The 19,978-nt window shown below is 57.7% G+C and overlaps 1 protein-coding gene across 1 annotated transcript in view; it reads left to right on the forward strand.

The window, feature by feature from the left end:
* The window catches only part of LOC103173682 (pikachurin), a 44,946-nt gene extending 26,791 nt beyond the window's left edge, over positions 1–18,155 (forward strand). The window contains exons 13-19 of the mRNA XM_042332039.1: positions 9,988–10,099; positions 10,792–10,972; positions 13,779–13,857; positions 14,309–14,452; positions 15,144–15,227; positions 17,240–17,343; positions 17,984–18,155. Coding sequence (XP_042187973.1) covers positions 9,988–10,099; positions 10,792–10,972; positions 13,779–13,857; positions 14,309–14,452; positions 15,144–15,227; positions 17,240–17,343; positions 17,984–18,138 — 859 coding nt within the window. The 3' untranslated portion in view covers positions 18,139–18,155. The remainder of the gene's footprint in view (positions 1–9,987; positions 10,100–10,791; positions 10,973–13,778; positions 13,858–14,308; positions 14,453–15,143; positions 15,228–17,239; positions 17,344–17,983) is intronic.
* The last annotated feature ends 1,823 nt before the right edge of the window (positions 18,156–19,978 follow it).

Consider the following 19,978-nt stretch of genomic DNA (forward strand, 5'->3'; position numbering starts at 1 on the left):
GTCGAGGCTGATGCTCCGGCACAATGCTGGACAGGAAGCTGCGTGTCAGAGATGCCGTGGTTCAGGTGAGACACGAAGGCGGGTCTTTAAGGCTGTATTTAGGACTATTTCGGAATATTCTCAATTCCAACCTGAATTTGGAGACAGTCTCTATGAAAATTTGACTTCCAAATTCACAGAATTTTGAATTGTGCCCAGTTTTACATGTTGATCCATTGGTCTAGACCGTGATAACTTTTGGTTCTCAGGACTCCATGTCATTACTATATTCTAATACCCTACCCCTGCCTGAGGCACCATATTAATGCAAGTTGTTGTTTGTTGTTGTTGTTGGGAGCTTTACTGTGTCTCTAACCCTGACCTGGGAGTGTGGACGCACAGTGTAGAGGGAGCGTTACTGTCTCTAACCCTGACCTGGGAGTGTGGACACACAGTGTAGAGGAGCGTTACTGTGTCTCTAACCCTGACCTGGGAGTGTGGACGCACAGTGTAGAGGGAGATGGCAATCAGAGTAAGTTGTATTTGTTGTTGATGGAAATATCTTGTGTTTCCAGCTTCAGTCACTTCCTGCCCTGAAGGGTGGAAAGAAGTTCCGAGTCCAGACTCCGATGACCTCTAACCCCACGGAGAGTGTGACACAGAGCAAGACCACCACAACAGCACCCACGAAACCCCCCACACACTGCCTCCCCCACGACCGGCCCCATCCAGACGGACGCCCCAGGTCCGGGGCGAGGCAGGGCAGGTGCTGGACACTCAGTGTGAGGAGGCCACTTGCCCTGTTGACAGCTTCTGTATGAACGAGTACGAGACTGGAGGCTGCCGGTGCCACTGTAACCTGGGCAAGGGCGGCGAGACCTGCAGCGATGGTGAGAGCAACACTGAGAACCTGCAGGGTGCGGGCACACCCCAGACATATACCCACACAATCCTGTAGCTCAGGGGTTAGAGCCCTCGCCTCGCAAACGAGAGGACCCGGGTTTGATTCCCGGGCAGGGGGCGAAACATTGGGCAGGTTTCCTTACTCCACACGCCTCTGTTTACCAGCAGTCAGTAGGAACCCGTTTGTTAGTCGATTGGGGGATCACTTTCCGGGAGTAACAATCCCTTCAAAATAACAAATAATAATAATAATAAATTGGTTACTCAATCCACGACTGTTTGTGGACATTGCTGTGCGCAATTTGCTGCCGTGTTTCGCCCACAAAATATACGGTCAATTCACTTTACAGTGTGTTCTGTGAAGCGCTTTGGGACGTCCTCCCGACGTGAAAACGCTACATCAAATGCAAGGATATTATTATTAATATTAATATCAAATGCAAGGATTATTAATGCAAGGTGGGCTGGAGTGGGGGAGGGAGAGAACTTTATAGAGGTGTGTAAACGTGTAAATGGGATTGAAAAGTAAACCCAGATCATCGCTGTCAGATACACTGAGACAGTAGAACAAGAGGCCACAGGGTTAGAGTGGCGGGGGGGGTGGGGGGCAGGACAGTGCCGCTCACACCATAGAATCATAGATTCATACAGCGCAGAAGGAGGCCATTCGGCCCATCGTGTCTGTGTTGGCTCTTTGAAAAAGAGCTTCCAAATCAACCCCACTCCCCCCGCGCTCTCCCATAGCCCCGATCAACCCCACTCCCCCGCTCCTCCCATAGCCCTGATCAACCCCACTCCCCCGCTCTCTCCCCATAGCCCTGATCAACCCCACTCCCCGCGCTCTCCCCATAGCCCTGATCAACCCCACTCCCCCGCTCTCTCCCCATAGCCCTGATCACCCCACTCCCCCCTCTCTCTCCCCATAGCCCTGATCAACCCCACTCCCCCGCTCTCTCCCCATAGCCCTGATCAACCCCACTCCCCCGCTCTCTCCCCGTAGCCCCGATCAACCCCACTCCCCCGCTCTCTCCCCGTAGCCCTGATCACCCCCACTCCCCCGCTCTCTCCCCGTAGCCCTGATCACCCCACTCCCCCGCTCTCTCCCCGTAGCCCTGATCAACCCCACTCCCCCGCTCTCTCCCCGTAGCCCTGCAAACTTGTCCTCCCCAAATAATGATGCACTTCCCTCTTGTTATGGAGTCGGCTTCCCTCAGCCTTTCAGGCAATGGATTCCGGATCCCGACAACTCACTGTGTGAAAAAAAAACAGGTCGTCTCAAAGTGCTTCGATGGGTTTCCACGTGTGTCAGATACCCAGTTCCCAACCGAGAGCTGTACACATGTGTGTTATATTGTGTAATGACGGCTCACTCTCTCTCTCCGCACAGATGTCCCTGTACAATATCCCCGGTTCTATGGCTATTCCTACCTGACATTTGAGCCGCTGAAAAACTCTTACCTTAAATTTCAAATCACCATCGAGTTCAAGGTAAGGGGAGTCTGGCTGAGGAAGAGAGAAGGTTAACACCAGCTCTCTCTCTCTCTCTCTCTCTCTATCTGTCTGTCTGTCTCTGTCTGTCTGTCTGTCTGTCTGTCTGTCCGTTAGTCAGTCAGTCACATAACATTGTCGTTCACTTCATGTGCTGCGTGAGACCTGAAACCTTCCTCTACGACTGTGCTTACGGTCACCCCACCCCCCCCCCCCCCCACCCCCACCGGCTCAGTATCATGCTCAGCAATGTCAAGCGCTGTGAGGCGCTAACCTGCGCGTTGTGTGTAAATTGGCTGCCGAGTTCATCCACAACACACACAGTCACTACACTTCACCGTGAATCCCTGTCCAAAGCTTTGAGCCGTGTTGATGTTGCAGAAGTTGAATCAAATACAACTTATTTCTTCCTTCTGGTCTTTCTTTTGTACGTGGGAGAACTGCGGTCACTGTGTTTCTCTCTCCCTCTCGCTCTCTGTTTCGCTCCCTCTCTCCCTCCGGCTCTCTCTTGGTCTCTGCGTCTGTCTCTCTCTCTATCCGCTTCTCTCTCTCTGTCCCTCTCTTTCTCCGACTCTCTCTGTTTCTCTCCCATGCTCTCGCTATTTCTTTCTGTACGTCTCTTCTCTCTCGCTCTTTCTCTCTGTCTACCTCTCTCACCATCTTTGTTTCTCTGTGTCTGTCTCTGTCTCTCTCGCTGTCTCTCTGTCACCGTCTCTCTCTCTCTGTCTGTCTCTCTCTCTCCATCTCTCTTGTATTTTTCTCTTTATCTCCCCTCTCTCTCTCCCTCTCTCTCTCCCCAGACGGAGTTGGAGGATGGGTTGCTGTTATATTGCGGGGAGAACGAGCTGGGCCGCGGCGACTTTCTCTCTCTGGCCGTCATCAGGCGCCGAGTCCACTTCAGGTAAAACATCGCAGGTTCCCTCACTCCCCGCTCTCTCTCTCCCCATCGTGTCTCTCTCTCCCTGCTCTCTCTCTCTCCCCACCGTGTCTCTCTCTCTCCCTGCTCTCTCTCTCTCCCCATCGTGTCTCTCTCTCCCTGCTCTCTCTCTCTCCCCATCGTGTCTCTCTCTCCCTGCTCTCTCTCTCTCCCCATCGTGTCTCTCTCTCCCTGCTCTCTCTCTCTCCCCATCGTGTCTCTCTCTCCCTGCTCTCTCTCTCCCCATCGTGTCTCTCTCTCTCCCTGCTCTCTCTCTCCATCGTGTCTCTCTCTCCCTGCTCTCTCTCTCTCCCCATCGTGTCTCTCTCTCCCTGCTCTCTCTCTCTCCCCATCGTGTCTCTCTCCCTGCTCTCTCTCTCTCCATCGTGTCTCTCTCTCCCTGCTCTCTCTCTCTCCCCATCGTGTCTCTCTCTCTCCTGCTCTCTCTCCTCCCATCGTGTCTCTCTCTCCTCTGCTCTCTCTCTCCCCATCGTGTCTCTCTCTCCCTGCTCTCTCTCTCTCCCCATCGTGTCTCTCTCTCCCTGCTCTCTCTCTCTCCCCATCGTGTCTCTCACTCCCTGTCTCCCCATCGTGTCTCTCTCTCTGCTCTCTCTCTCCCCATCGTGTCTCTCACTCCCTGTCTCCCCATCGTGTCTCTCTCTCTCCCTGCTCTCTCTGTCTCCCCATCGTGTCTCTCTCTCTCCCTGCTCTCTCTGTCTCCCCATCGTGTCTCTCTCCCTGCTCTCTCTGTCTCCCCATCGTGTCTCTCTCCCTGCTCTCTCTGTCTCCCCATCGTGTCTCTCTCCCTGCTCTCTCTGTCTCCCCATCGTGTCTCTCTCCCTGCTCTCTCCCCATCCTGTGTGTCACTGTCAGTGTTAGTAACCTCACTCCCCGTTCCTCCTCATCTCTCCTGATTCCTCATTAACAATCCTATCAGTGATTACGACACTGTTCCCCAGCTCTCTCCTTTTCCTGGTCAGAAGATCTCGTTGACTTGTCCTCGCTATTGTCCTGTAGCTCAGGGGTTAGAGCCCTCCCCTCGCAAGCGAGAGGACCAGGGGGCGAGACATCGGGCAAGTTTCCTTACCTCACACGCCTCGGTTTACCCAACAGTAAGTAGGTACCCGGTTGTTAGTCGATCAGTGGATCGCTTCCCGGGGATAATAAACCCTTAAAAAGAAATTGGTCGCTCAACCCGCGACTGTTCGTGGGACGCTGCTGTGCGCAATTGGCTGCCGCGTTTCACCGACAAAATACACAGTCACTAGACTTCACAGCATATTCTGGGAAGCCCCTTGAGATGTCTCAACGATGCGTCTCTCTCTCTCTCTCTCGCTCTCTCTCTGGCAGGTATAACTGCGGCACGGGGCCCGCTATGCTGGTCAGTGAGAGTAAGATCCAGTTGGGACGTTGGCACACGGTGACGTTTGGGCGCGAGGGGGTAAATGGTTGGTTACGTCTGGACAACGACCCGCCCGTCACCGGCAAGTCCAAGGTAACTGCCCCTTGGCAACTCCCAGGACATTCAGGCCCTCTCTGAGCCTCTATCTGTGTGTGTGACAGGGCCTGTGATTAGGTGTGTGTGTGTGACAGGGCCTGTGTTTAGATCTGTGTGTGTGTGTGAGACAGGGCCTGTGTTTAGGTGTGTGTGTGAGACAGGGCCTGTGTTTAGGTGTGTGTGTGTGACAGGGCCTGTGTTTAGATCTGTGTGTGTGTGTGAGACAGGGCCTGTGTTTAGGTGTGTGTGTGAGACAGGGCCTGTGTTTAGGTGGTGTGTGAGACAGGGCCTGTGTTTAGGTGTGTGTGTGTGACAGGGCCTGTGTTTAGATCTGTGTGTGTGTGTGAGACAGGGCCTGTGTTTAGGTGTGTGTGTGTGACAGGGCCTGTGTTTAGGTGTGTGTGTGAGACAGGGCCTGTGTTTAGGTGTGTGTGTGTGTGACAGGGCCCGTGTTGTGTTACAGGGACACTACACTAAGATCACCTTGCGCTCCCCCCTGTACCTGGGGGGGCTCCCAGCGTTTACTGGCTGGTGCGGGCGTTGGTACCAACCGTGGGCTTCAGGGCTGTGCTCAGGCCCTGGTGATTAACGGGCATCGGGTGGACATGAGGCCCTGGCCTGTGGGCAGAGGCCTGAGCGGGGCTGACGTGGGTAAGTCAAAGCACTTAGAGACGTCGCGACAACGTGATAACAACAACAGCAACAAATGCAAGGATTATTATTATTATTATTATTATATGTCAGTCTCTGACACGGTTTATGTTGTCACCGACACCAGGCGGGTTTAGTTTACCCAGAGGATAACCGTGCAGACCGGTAGCTCAGGGGTTAGAGCCCTCGCCTCGCAAGCGAGAGGACCCGGGTTCGATTCCCGGGCCGGGGGGCGAGACGTTGGCCAAGTTTCCTCACTCCACGCGCCTCTGTTTATCAGCAGTCAGTAGGAACCCGGTTGTTAGTCGATCGACGGATCACTTTTCGGGGGTGTAATAATCCCTTCAAAATAAACATGTTTGCGGGACGCTGCTGTGTGCGCAATTGGTTGCTGCGTTTCGCCCGCAACATACACAGTCACTACACTTTACGTGTATCCTACGAAGCGCCGTGAGACGTCTCATGGACATGATAAGGCGCTGTATGAACCGCGAGGATCATTATTATATAACGAGTGGAACGGGGTTAGAGGGAAGGGGGTAAATTGAGGCCAGGACACTGGGACTGGATTATGCTGTGATGGGGTGGTGGGGGGGGGGGGGTCGGGGGGGTTCGAAGGGTCTTCATCTGACCCCATCTTGCGATCTATTGCTGTTCGCATCAGGTCAGTAATTTAATTGATTGGTGTACGGCTCCTACTATGGACCTCTACGTATTTCTCTGTCCCTCTGCCTCTCCGTCCCTCTGTATCTCTCTGTCTGCCCTCTCTCTGCCGGTCTCTACTCGCTCTGGTTTGCGCTGTTTCTCTCGCTCTCCCTCACTCGCTCTGTTTCTCACTCTTTTCCCCTGGTCTTTTCTCACTCCGCCTCACCCACTATTTCTCTCGCTCTTCTCGTCTCTCTCTCTCTCTCTCTCTCTTTCTCACTCTCCGTTTCGCTCTCACCCCCTTCCCGTTTTCACACGCTGTGCGGCGCGTCTCTCGCTCTCTGTCCGTCTCTCGTTCTCATTTTGTCTCTCTCGCTCACTCGGTTTCTATCTCTCACTCGGTGTCTTTCTCTCTCTGTCTCTCTCACTGTCTCTCCCTCTCTCTGTTTCTCTCACTCACCTTTCATTCTGTGTCTCAGTCTCTCTCCCTCACACTCCGTCTGTCTCTCTCTCTCTCTCACACTCTGTCTGTGTCTCACACCCTCTCACAGTCTGTCTCTCTCTCTCTCTCGCACACACTCTCACACTCTCTCTCGCTCTCTCACACACTCACATTCTGTCTCTCTCACTCTCACATTCTGCCTCTCTCTGTCACTCTCTCTCTCTCTCTCTCTCCAGGTGAATGCAGCACTGGGTTGTGTCATCAGGTTTCCTGTTCGAATGGTGGAGTGTGTGTTGCTAACCGTGCAGACTCCTACCTGTGCCTGTGTCCCCTGGGATTCCGCGGCAAACACTGCGAGGAAGGTACGACCAGCCCAGACTTTCTCCTTTATTACTGTGTGGAGTCATCCCTCGCTCTCGCTTCCGAGTCAGGAGGTTGTGGCTTCGAGCCCCACGTCAGGGGCTCTGAGCTCACAGTCCGAGGCAGATGCTCCATCGCAGCGCTGGGGAGAGAGAGAGAGAGAGAGAGACTCGTCCTTCAGATGAGGCGTTAAATCTCGCTCCCCGTCTGTGTCCTCAATCCATGACTGTTTGTGTCCATCTGTGACCAGCGCTCCCTCTGCCTCCTCGTCCTCCTTGACCTCTCTGCTGCTTTCGACACCGTCGACCACTCTATCCTCATCCACCGCCTCTCCTCTCACCTCAACCTCCGCGGCGCTGTCCTTGACTGGTTCAGATCGTACCTCTCACACCTCCTGTACTTCATCTCCTCAAACGGTTTCTCCTCCAAACCCCCGCACCGTCTGGTGCAGTGTTCCTCAGGGCTCTGTCCTCGGTCCCCTCCTCTTCAATATACGCTCCCTCTCGGTGACATCTTCCACAGACACGGGGTCAACTTCCACTTGACAATAGTTCTCCTGATTGTCTCCCGTCAGCGCCTCCTCACCTCAGGCCCTGACAGCATCACCATCCCTGGGGCTCACTCCCCCTCACTGCGCCAGTCCCGAACCTTGGGGTCTGGTTTGACCCTCAACTATCCTTTCTACCCACATCTGCGCCATGACCCGCTCTGCCTTCCCCACCCCCGCAACATGGCCCGACTCCCCCACTGTCTCCCACCCCGAGACCCTCACACAACCTTCATTACAGCCAGACTCCACTATGCAAACTCCCTCCTTGTCGGCCCCCAACTCCTCCCTCCACAGACTGCAGATCATCCCGAACTAACTCTGCAGCCCGTGTCCTCTCCCCCACCCCATCACCCCCATCCTCACCCCCACCAGGCTCCCCGACCCCATCACACCCATCCTCACCCCCACCAGGCTCCCAGAACCCCATCACCCCCATCATCACCCCCACCAGGCTCCCCGACCCCATCACCCCCATCCTCACCCCCACCAGGCTCCCCGACCCCATCACACCCATCCTCACCCCCACCAGGCTCCCCGACCCCATCACCCCCATCCTCACCCAAACCAGGCTCGGTGACCCATCACCCCCATCCTCAACTCCTCTGGCTTCCCATCACACAGAGGATACAGTTCAAGATCCTAATCCTCACCTTCAAAGCCCCCATGGTCTTGCTCCCCCTACCTCTCGACCTCCTAACCCCCAACCATCCTGTTCACTTCCTCCGCTCAGCGGGCTCCGGCCTGCTTCACATTCTCCGCCTCGCTCGGCCCACTATCGGACGGGCGGGCCTTCTGCCACTCTGCCCCCACCCTCTGGAACTCCACCCCGCAGTCCCTCCGTCTCACCCCCTCCCTCGCCACCTTCAAGACCCACCTCAAGACCCTCCCCTTTGACTGCGTTTTCGATCTCTCTGAGATCGAAATGACATTGCTGTGCGCAATTGGCCGCCGCCTTTCGCCCACAAAACATCCAGTCACTACACTTTACAGTATATTCTGTGAAGAGCTTTGCGACGTCGCGACGACGTGATGAGGTGCTGTGCTGAATGCCAGGATTATTATTATTATTATTATTATATTGAATCCCAGCAGCAGGTGGCGCCGTTTCCCCGTCTGCAGTGAGCCACGGTCCGAGAGGGTGGTACTCCGCCCCCTGGAGGCCATCACACTCATTGCATCTCTCTTGGAGCCAATGCAACACACAGCTCCTTCCAAGTTGGGAGGGCGTCCAAGGCCTGATAGTCCGCGGATGGACACCTGAGCTCGGGAGGTGGTAACCGAGGGGGTAACTGAGGGGGAAAAGATGACCAAAGGCACGGTCAGGAAGGAGGAGCGGATCTCTCCTGGGACGCTGCTGTGCGCAATTGGCTGCCATGTTCCGCCCACAAATATACAGTCGATTCACTTTACAGTATATCCTGTGAAGCGCTTTGAGACGTCTCGAAGACGTGATAGGGCGCTATATCAAATGCAATGATTATTATTATTATTATTATACCAGTGTAATTTGTTCGTGCCCTCCGTTGCACTCCGCTTTCAGCTACAAAGCCCGAAACTCTGGAACACTCCCCCTCTATCCCTCCGCTTTGCCCCTTCCTTCCCCACCTTCAGATGGCGCCTGAGGACCTTCCTCTTCGACCGTTGTCTACAGTCACCTCCCCCCCGGCCTGGCGTCAGGCTCCGCAGTGCCAAGCGCTGTGGGACACTGCCCTGGGTGAGGGGGCCGCTGTGCACAGGCAGGTTGTGACGTTGTTGTTGTTGTTGTTTGTGTGTTTGCCGGGGCAGGTTTCCGGTTGGTGTTGCCGGAGTTTAACGGCACTCTGCTGTCCTTCGCGGCCCTGCACTGGCCAATGGACGCCCGTCACTACCTGTCCTTCACCGAGTTCCTGATCGCCCTCCGGCCGGCCCGGGCTGACGGCCTGATCCTCTACAGCTACGACACCCAGAGCAAGGACTTCCTCTCCTCCGCCTTCTCCGGGGCTTCCTGGAATTCCGCTTCGACTGTGGCTCCGGCACAGCCGTCATCAGGTCAGCCGGAGCGCCCCGGCGTTCCCGAACCTTCCCCGCCAGGAGAGGACCCGGTGCCAGGGCTTCAGGATTCCTCCGTTGATGGAATGTAGTGGATCCCTGGATCTTAGCGGTTGGACCACCGCACAGTGTCCCCTCGCGCAGGGCAGGGTCCGGCAGAGCCGGGGGGGAGGGGGAGGTGACCGTAGGCGCGATCGAAGAGGAAGGGGAAGGAAGGGGGCGACGCGGAGGGCACAAGGGACGTGCAGGAGGTCGGGGCCAGTGGGTGGTGGAGACTGGCGAAGACTGGTGTGATGGGGTTACGGAGTATGGTGATGAACCTCTCTCTCTCTCCCCCCACTTTCTCTCTCCACCACCCCCCCGTATCTCCCCCACCACCCCCCCCCTCACTCACTCCCATCTCTCTCTGTCTCTCTCACCATCTCCCTCTCGCCCCACCTCCCGCCCCCCGCCAACTCCCGCCTCTCTCTGACCCTCCTCTCTCTCCCCCCCCACCACCCCTCTCTCCCCCCCCCCACCCCTCACAGGAGTGAGGAGCGGATCTCTCTGAACCAGTGGCACGAGGTGAGGGTCTCTCGCACGGCGAGGAACGGTATCCTGCAGGTGGACGAGCAGCGGCCAGTGGAGGGGCTGGCGGAGGTGAGTTGGCTGCTGGGGGTGGGGCGGGGGTGGGGGTTGGGGTGGGGTGGGGGTTGGGGCGGGGGTGGGGCGGGGGGGTGGGCAGTGAGGGGTGCTGTGTGTGGGGGGGTGGGCAGTGAGGGGGTGCTGTGTGTGGGGGGGTGTGGGGGGCAGTGAGGGGGTGCTGTGTGGGGGGGCAGTGAGGTGCTGGTGTGGGGGGGGTGTGGGGGCAGTGAGGGGGTGCTGTGTGTGGGGGGGGCAGTGAGGGGTGCTGTGTGTGTGGGGGGGCAGTGAGGGGGTGCTGTGTGTGTGGTGGGGGTGTGGGGGGACAGTGAGGGGTGCTGTGTGTGGGGGGGCAGTGAGGGGGTGCTGTGTGTGTGGGGGGGCAGTGAGGGGGTGCTGTGTGTGTGGGGGGGGTGTGGGGGGACAGTGAGGGGTGCTGTGTGTGGGGGGGGTGGGGGTCAGTGAGGGGGTGCTGTGTGGGGGGGGCAGTGAGGGGGGGCAGTGTTTGGGGGGGTGGGCAGTGAGGAGGTGCTGTGTGTGGGGGGGCTGTGGGGGGCAGTGAGGGGTGCTGTGTGGGGGGGCAGTGAGGGGTGCTGTGTGTGGGGGGGTGTGGGGGCAGTGAGGGGGGAGTGTGTGGGGGGGTGTGGGGGCAGTGAGGGGGTGCTGTGTGTGGGGGGTGTGTCCCTCTCCCTCTCTCCCTCTCTCTGTAGATAGAGCTGAATGACCGGCCATCGCGGCTGCAGCAGGATTTTGTGTTGGGCGTGAATGTTGTCAACGCTCCTCACGCCTGTGTCTCTAATCCCTGTCACAACGGCGGCTCCTGTCGCCCAATGTGCGACACCTTCCAGTGTGACTGTCCTCTCGGCTTCGATGGCGATCGCTGCCAGAAAGGTGAGAGAGAGAGAGACTTGGGGAGAGGGTGTGTGAGCGAGAGAGTGGGGAGAGGGTGAGAGAGAGAGAGAGAGCGAGAGAGGGTGGGGGAGAGTATGAGCGAGAGAGAGAGAGAGAGAGGTGGGGGGAGGGTGAGAGTGTGTGAGTGCGAGAGAGAGAGAGAGAGAGAGTGAGTGTGAAAGAGAGAGAGACTTGGGGAGAGAGAGCGTGAGTGAGAGAGAGAGGGTGGGGGAGAGAATGAAGGGGAGAGCGAGTGAGTGTGAGACGGGGTGGGGGGTGGGGGAGAGAGCGGGAGAAGGGTGAGAGTGTGAATGAAAGAGAAGGGGGAGAGAACGAAAGAGAGAGGAAGAGAGAGTGAGTATGAGAGAGGGAGGAGAGAAGGGGAGTATGAGAGAGAGAGAGAGTGAGAGTGTGTGAGTGAGATATATAGAGGGAGAGAGACAGGAGTGTGAGAGAGAGATACAGAGAGTGTGTGTAGAACGAATGGAGGGATGTGATGTGTCAGAGTCTCTGAGCTCACAATCCAGCCCAGCGCTGGGGGGAGAGAGAGCAGCGCTGGGGGGAGAGAGCAGCGCTGGGGGGAGAGAGAGCAGCGCTGGGGGGAGAGAGAGCAGCGCTGGGGGGAGAGAGAGCAGCGCTGGGGGGAGAGAGCGAGAGAGAGAGCAGCGCTGGGGGGAGAGAGCGAGAGAGAGAGCAGCGCTGGGGGGGAGAGAGCGAGAGAGAGAGCAGCGCTGGGGGGAGAGCGCGAGAGAGAGAGCAGCGCTGGGGGGAGAGAGAGCAGCGCTGGGGGGAGAGAGCGAGAGAGAGAGAGCAGCGCTGGGGGAGAGAGAGCAGCGCTGGGGGAGAGCGCAGAGAAGAGCAGCGCTGGGGGAGAGAGAGCAGCGCTGGGGGGAGAGAGAGCAGCGCTGGGGGGAGAGAGTGAGAGAGAGAGCAGCGCTGGGGGGAAAGAGTGAGAGAGAGAGCAGCGCTGGGGGGAGAGAGAGCAGCGCTGGGGGGAGAGAGAGCAGCGCTGGGGGGAGAGAGAGCAGCGCTGGGGGGAGAGCGTGAGAGAGAGAGCAGCGCTGGGGGGAGAGAGCGAGAGAGAGAGCAGCGCTGGGGGAGAGCGAGAGAGAGAGCAGCGCTGGGGGGAGAGAGCGAGAGAGAGAGCAGCGCTGGGGGGAGAGAGAGCAGCGCTGGGGGAGAGAGAGCAGCGCTGGGGGGAGAGAGAGCAGCGTTGGGCGGAGAGAGAGAGAGTGAGCAGCGCTGGGGGGAGAGAGCGAGAGAGAGAGCAGCGCTGGGGGGAGAGAGAGCAGCGCTGGGGGAGAGAGAGCAGCGCTGGGGGAGAGAGAGCAGCGCTGGGGGGAGAGAAAGCAGCGCTGGGGGGAGAGAGCGAGAGAGAGAGCAGCGCTGGGGGGAGAGAGCGAGAGAGAGAGCAGCGCTGGGGGGAGAGAGAGCAGCGCTGGGGGGAGAGAAAGCAGAGCTGGGGGGAGAGAGCGAGAGTGAGAGAGAGAGAGAGAGCAGCGCTGGGGGGGGGAGAGAGAGAGAGAGAGAGAGAGCAGCGCTGGGGGGAGAGAGCGAGAGAGAGAGCAGCGCTGGGGGGAGAGAGAGCAGCGCTGGGGGGAGAGAGAGAGAGAGAGAGAGAGCAGCGCTGGGGGGAGAGAGAGCGAGAGAGAGAGAGCAGCGCTGTGGGGGGGAGAGAGAGAGAGAGAGAGAGACACTTTGTCAGAGACACCGTCCTTCGGGTGAGACATTAAACCACCACATCTGTCCCTGTTCAGGTGGACATTAAAAATAATAAAACTCTGTCGGGAAAAGAGTTGGGAGTTTCACTCTCTCTCTCTCTCTCTCTCTCTCTCTCTCTCCTGGTGTCCTGACTGCTCATTCACATCCTCTCTGGGGAGGGGGTGTGGGGTGTGGGGGTGTCTGTGTGCCGAGGGCGGGGGGGAGTGGGGGTGCGAGGCTCACAGTGAACATCTCTGTGTTTTCCTTTCTCTTTGCGCTGCCCTGAAGAATGTGGGAATTACTGTCTGAACAGTGAGTAACTGCCCCACCGTCTCCCCCTCTCTCTCCCCCATCTCTCTCTCTCTCCCCCCCTCTCCCCCTCTCTCTCCCCCATCTCTCTCTCTCTCCCCCCTCTCCTGCATCTCTCTCCCCCATCTCTCTCCCTCTCCTCTCTCTCCCCCATCTCTCTCCCTCTCCCCCAGCTCTCTCGCCCCTTCTCTCTCCCCCCTCTCTCCCGCACTCTCTCCGCCCACCTCTCTCCCTCCTCTCTCTCCCCTTCTCTCTCTCTCCCCCACTCTCTCACTCTCTCCCCCCCCTCTATATCTCTCCCCCTCTCTCCACGCTCTCTCCCCACTTTCTGCCACCTCTCTCCGATTCTCTCTCTCTCCCCCCCCCCTCGCCCTCCCCAGCTCTCTCTCCCCCTCTCCCCGACCCCCCCTCTCCCTCTCCCCCCTCTCCCCCTCCCCGCGCCCCTCTCTCTCTCAGTCTGTGTATTATAGCGGTGTATGCGACGCCTTTCCCAGTGTCAGGCTGTTGATCTCAGTCTCTCGCGCTCTGGGCCAGTGTCCAGGGTTCTCTGTTGAGCCCGGTCCGGCTCAGCGGCCGGACCTGGAAGGGCCGACCAGTCACTGGGGGCCGGGAATCCTCCCCCTCAGCTCCTGTTAGCCCCACAGCCAAAGCCCGAACAGCGAGGGTGGTCCTAACCGGACAAGCAGCGGGGAAGTTGGCCTCAATAATGCCCTGTACAGTGCTGCCCCCCCTGCGGGCTCAGGTGTGGTCTTCAAACAGGTGTGGAGACTGACTCACGTTGTGTCTGTGTTTCCAGCGATCACAGAAACCATTGAAATCCCACAGTTCATCGGACGCAGTTACCTGACCTACGATCAGCCAGAGGTCATTAAACGGTAAGGGCTCCGAGACCGTGACGGGCGTGTACCGGCCTGCTGACCGCTAGGTTCCTTTTACTGCTGACTTCAGGGGTTTTATTGGTCATTCAATTGCCTATTCTCCTTATTAAACGACAGGGAGTTCATTACCCATCACCACATGAATCAACGCTTACAGTCATGATCGCACATAATGAATCATTATTTACAATGGCTCGGGGTTGACGGCTCGGGGCCGACGGCTCGGGGTTGACGGCTCGGGGCCGACGGCTCGGGGTTGATGGCTCGGGGCCGATGGCTCGGGGTTGATGGCTCGGGGCCGACGGCTCGGGGCCGACGGCTCGGGGCCGACGGCTCGGGGTTGACGGCTCGAGGCCGATGGCTCGGGGTCGATGGCTCGGGCCCGATGGCTCGGGGCCGACGGCTCGGGGTCGACGGCCCGGGGTTGATTACTCGCTCTGGTTGGCAGGGTCTCCGGCTCTCGGTCCAACATCTTCATGCGGTTCCGGACGGTTGCTAAGGACGGCCTATTGCTATGGCGGGGAGACCATTCCATGAGGGTCAACAGTGACTTCATCTCCCTGGGCCTCCAGGACGGAGCCTTGGTCTTCAGGTCAGTAACAGTCAGAGAGAAAGAGAGAGAGTAACAGCCAGAGAGAGAGAGAGAGAGTAACAGCCAGAGAGAGAGTAACAGCGAGAGAGAGAGTAACAGCCAGAGAGAGAGAGAGTAACAGCCAGAGAAGAGAGTAACAGCCAGAGAGAGAGAGTAACCGCCAGAGAGAGAGTAACAGCCAGAGAGAGAGAGTAACAGCCAGAGAGAGAGAGTAACAGCCAGAGAGAGAGAGTAACCGCCAGAGAGAGAGAGTAACAGCCAGAGAGAGAGTAACAGCCACAGAGAGAGTAACAGCCACAGAGAGAGAGAGTAACAGCCACAGAGAGAGAGAGTAACAGCCAGAGAGAGAGTAACAGCCAGAGAGAGAGAGAGAGTAACAGCCAGAGAGAGAATAACACTTAATGTGTATGTGTGTGGGGGTTGGGGTAGGCTGATGGGCCGAATGGCCTCCAGGTCTGTATAACCTCTCTCTGAGCCCCCCCTCCCTCTCTCCATATACGTCTGTCTGTCCTTCACTCTCTCTCTCTCTCTTTCTGTCCACCCCCCACACTCACTCTCTCTGTCTCGCTCTCTCTTTCACTGTGTCTGTGTGTTTCTCTCACTGTCTCTCATTCTCTCTCTTTCTCTCTGTCTCACACGCACTCACTCTCTCTCTCTCTCTAAATACGTCTGTGTGTCTCCCTCTCTCCAGCTATAACCTGGGCAGTGGGGCTATGGCCGTGATGGTGAACGGTTCCTTCCATGACGGCCGATGGCATCGTGTGAAGGCTGTTCGGTGAGTGTTTAGTTTCCACTGGAGACACCGGGGGCCGGGAATCCTCCCCCTCAGCTCCCGTTACCCCCGCAGCCAAAGCCCTAACTAACGGGGAGGGTGGTCCTCGCTGGACAAGCAGCGGGAAAGCTGGTCAGACAGTGATCCCAATGGCCGAGCGGTGTGGGTTTAGTTGGTTAGACTCCCAACAGTTACCCCAACGCACTCTCTGGGGTCCCCCCCAGGCCTTGGCTCTCGTCAACCTGTGCCTAATACTCTCCGGAATTAGGTAAACACGATGCCTCCCTCCACGGAGAGAGAGAGAGAGAGATCTATCGCTGGAATTTCCATGTGCAGATGGGATACGGGGAATTCTCTGTTGAGTTCGGAGACTCTTAAGCAACGGTGATGGGTTTCCACGTGTGTCAGACACTCGGCTGACTAGAAAAAAATGACTTGCAGCCCGTCCTGGCTCAGTCTCTCCCACTCCCACCTCCGACTCAGGATGATGTGGGTTTGAGCCCCATGTCGGGGTCTCTGAGCTCACAGTCCAGGCTGATGCTCCAGCGCCGCACTGTGGGGGGAGAGAGAGAGAGCGAGAGAGGCGCTTTGTCAGAGACGCTGTCCTTCGAGTGAGACGTTAAATGAGCTCCCGTCTGTGCCCCGTTTAGGTGGACGTTAAAGATTGTCACAGACACTGTATAACTGTATAAGTGTACATTACCTTGTTGTTGTGATACTGTACTCTCTGACCTGTGGCTGGGGTTTGCCTGTGGCTGGGGTTTGCCTGTGGCTGGGGTTTGCCTGACGCTGGTGTTTGCCTGTGGCTGGTGTTTGCCTGTGGCTGGTGTTTGCCTGATGCTGGGATTTGCCTGACGCTGGGGTTTGTCTGACACTGGGGTTTGCCTGTGGCTGGGGTTTGCCTGTGGCTGGTGTTTGCCTGTGGCTGGTGTTTGCCTGTGGCTGTAGTTTGCCTGACGCTGGTGTTTGCCTGTGGCTGTAGTTTGCCTGACGCTGGTGTTTGCCTGTGGCTGGTGTTTGCCTGACGCTGGTGTTTGCCTGACGCTGATGTTTGCCTGTGGCTGGGGTTTGCTTGTGGCTGGTGTTTGCCTGACACTGGTGTTTGCTTGTGGCTGGTGTTTGCCTGACACTGGTGTTTGCCTGTGGCTGGTGTTTGCCTGTGGCTGGAGTTTGCCTGTGGCTGGTGTTTGCTTGTGGCTGGGGTTTGTCTGACACTGGGGTTTGCCTGTGGCTGGTGTTTGCCTGACGCTGGTGTTTGCCTGTGGCTGGTGTTTGCCTGACGCTGGTGTTTGCCTGACGCTGGTGTTTGCCTGACGCTGGTGTTTGCCTGACGCTGGTGTTTGCCTGACGCTGGTGTTTGCCTGACGCTGGTGTTTGCCTGTGGCTGGGGTTTGCCTGTGGCTGGTGTTTGCCTGTGGCTGGTGTTTGCCTGTGGCTGGGGTTTGCCTGTGGCTGGTGTTTGCCTGTGGCTGGGGTTTGCCTGTGGCTGGTGTTTACCTGTGGCTGGGGTTTGCCTGACGCTGGGGTTTGCCTGTGGCTGGGTTTGCCTGTGGCTGGGGTTTGCCTGTGGCTGGGGTTTGCCTGACACTGGTGTTTGCCTGTGGCTGGTGTTTGCCTGTGGCTGGAGTTTGCCTGTGGCTGGTGTTTGCTTGTGGCTGGGGTTTGTCTGACACTGGGGTTTGCCTGTGGCTGGTGTTTGCCTGACGCTGGTGTTTGCCTGTGGCTGGTGTTTGCCTGACGCTGGTGTTTGCCTGACGCTGGTGTTTGCCTGACGCTGGTGTTTGCCTGACGCTGGTGTTTGCCTGACGCTGGTGTTTGCCTGACGCTGGTGTTTGCCTGTGGCTGGGGTTTGCCTGTGGCTGGGGTTTGCCTGTGGCTGGTGTTTACCTGTGGCTGGGGTTTGCCTGACGCTGGGGTTTGCCTGTGGCTGGGGTTTGCCTGTGGCTGGGGTTTGCCTGTGGCTGGGGTTTGCCTGACGCTGGTGTTCGCCTGACGCTGCTGTTCCTGGTTTGCAGGGACGGACAGTCGGGAAAGCTGACGGTCGATGATTACGGAGCGAAGACGGGGCGGTCACCGGGGCTGATGCGTCAGCTGAACATTAACGGGGCCGTTTATGTGGGTAAGTGACCGGGTCAGAGACTGGTGTCAAACCCCACACTGTGTGTGTCTATGTGTGTGTGTGTGTGCGTCTGAGTATGTGTCTGTGTGTGAGTGAATATCTGAGTGTGTGTGTGTGTCTGAGTGTGTGTGTGTGTCTGTGTGTGTGTCTGAGTGTGTGTGTGTGTCTGAGTGTGTGTATGCGCGTCTGAGTATGTGTCTGTGTGTGACTGAATGTCTGTGTGTGTGTGTATCTGTCTGGGTGTCTCTGTGTCGGGGGGAGGTACGATCTCTGGGCTGGGGTTGGGGGTAGAGGTGAGGGTTGGAGGTTGGTGGCTGGGGTTGGGGGTAGAGGGGAGGGCTGGGGTTGAAGTTTGGGGCTGGGGTTGGGGGTAGAGATGAGGGTTGGGGTTAGAGTTGGGGTTGGAGTTGGGGGCTGGGTTTGGGGGTAGAGATGAGGGTTGGGGTTAGAGTTGGGGTTGGAGTTGGGGGCTGGGGTTGGGAGTAGAGGTGAGGGTTGGAGTTGGGGGTTGGAGTTGTGGGCTGGGGTTGGGGGTAGAGGTGAGGGTTGGGGTTGGCGTTGGGGGTAGAGGGGAGGGTTGGGGTTGGAGTTGGGGGTCTGTAGTCCGGGCGGGGTGACCTGAGTTCTGTGTTTGGTGTAGGAGGGATGAAGGAGATTGCCCTTCACACCCAGAGGCGGTACATGAGGGGCCTGGTCGGCTGTATCTCCCACCTCACGCTGTCCACTGATCACCACGTCTCCCTGGTGGAGGACGCCACGGACGGCAAGAACATCAACACGTGTGGAGCCAAGTAGTGAGGAGCACCCCCTCTCCCCTCTCTCCTCCCCCTCCCCCCTCCTCCCCTCCCCCCTCCCCCCCTCCCCCCAATATACACCTGGACCAAACCTTGAGGCCTCAGGTCATTGACAACCCACCTGAGCAGTGCAAACCACTCCCAGAGCAAAGCTCAGAGCGATTGACGTCTCAGACCAAATGCTTTGCCTCCCCCCACACTTCCTGAGACCCTCCCACCTCCCCACCTCCCCCCCCCACCTCCCCCCCCCCCCCACACCCCCACAAACACACGCGCGCCATTTATCCACATGTTAATCCGTCGAGAACTTGTAATCCCAAACCCCATATTAATGGGGAAACAGTTTCACAATCACTTACTTCCAAATTATTATGAACCCCACCCTCCGACTGCGCCCCCCCCCCCCCCCCCCACCCCTCTCTCTCTCTCTCTCTCTCTCTCACTCCCGCTCTCTCTCTCTCGCTCTCGCTCTCTCTCTCTTTGTGGTCCGGTCGCTTTACGATCCCGAAGGATCGAAGGTTTTCCGGAACAATCTCTGTGTTCAGGCCGGAGAAACCGTGGTGCTGTCCCCCTTCCACCCTCCCCCTAGCAACCGCACACTCCCCTAGCAACCCGCCCTAGCAACCCGCCCAGCAACCACACCCACCCTAGCAACCCCCCCCCCACCCCCAGCAACGGCACATGTACCATAGTGACAGCATCCTCTCCAGAACAGCCCATCGCCAACAGCGCATCCACCCCCACCCCCCACCCCCCAAACTCCCCCTGAGTTGACATTGGTTGATCACCTGGTATTGCTCAGTGGGGTGGGGGTGGTCTGGGCTGTGTGTATTCTCTTGTTTAATGACTTGATCAGATCCCCCCCCACCCATATCCCCCCCCCCCACCCCCCCCCCCCCCCCCTTTGCTGGTAATTGTTTGTGTAAAAAGCCTCTTATTTTCCTATTAAACATTGTATTTCCTGACAGTGCAGCTCAGCTCCCAGTAAAGGCTGAGTGTGTGTGTGTGTGTGATTCTAGTGGGGAGGGGGTAGTCATGGGGCTGGGGATCAGGGCTGAGGTTGGGATTGGTTTGGGGGCTGAGGTTGGGGATGGGGTTGGGGCTGGGCTAGGGTTGGGCTGGGGATTTGGGGCTAGTTTGGGGCTGGGGCTGAGGTTGGGGATGGGGTCGGGGTTGGGCTGGGGTTGGGCTGGGGATTTGGGGCTAGTTTGGGGCTGGGGCTGAGGTTGGGGATGGGGTCGGGGTTGGGCTAGGGTTGGGCTGGGGATTTGGGGCTGGTTTGGGGTTGGGGGCTGAGGTTGGGTTCAGGGCTGTGGGTTGAGGCTGGGGTTTGGGTTAGGATTGAGGTGGGGTTCGAGGCTGGGGTTGGGTTGGGATCAGGGCTGGGGTTTGTTTGGGGTAGTGTCTGGGTTAGCCCCTGACCCTGTGCGCCATAGTATCTGTCAGTATCATTGGGAGTTGACTTTGTACACAACAACTTAGATTTATATCGCGACCCTCAGGTCCCAGAGTGCATGAAATACACGTGACAGTTCATATGACTTAAACACATTACACAACCCCGTGGGGAGGGAAACTGAGGGTGGGGTGGGGTTGGAATTTGACTGAATACAATGACAAAGAGCTACGTCTTGAAAACGCTCTATGAAAGTGAGGGGGTTGCAGAATGGCGGAATACCTGCCCTCTGATGGTGAGGTAGATTATAGATATATAGATAAGATAATCCAGTTCCTGAGCCAGAGGGGGACTCCAGGGCATTAATAATAACAATCCTTGCATTTGATATAGCGCTTTTCACGTCGGGAGGACGTCCCAAAGCGCTTCACAGAACACACTGTAA

Source organism: Callorhinchus milii, unplaced genomic scaffold (genome assembly GCF_018977255.1).
Source record: "Callorhinchus milii isolate IMCB2004 unplaced genomic scaffold, IMCB_Cmil_1.0 Scaffold1, whole genome shotgun sequence".
In the NCBI taxonomy this organism is placed as follows: Eukaryota; Metazoa; Chordata; class Chondrichthyes; order Chimaeriformes; family Callorhinchidae; genus Callorhinchus; species Callorhinchus milii.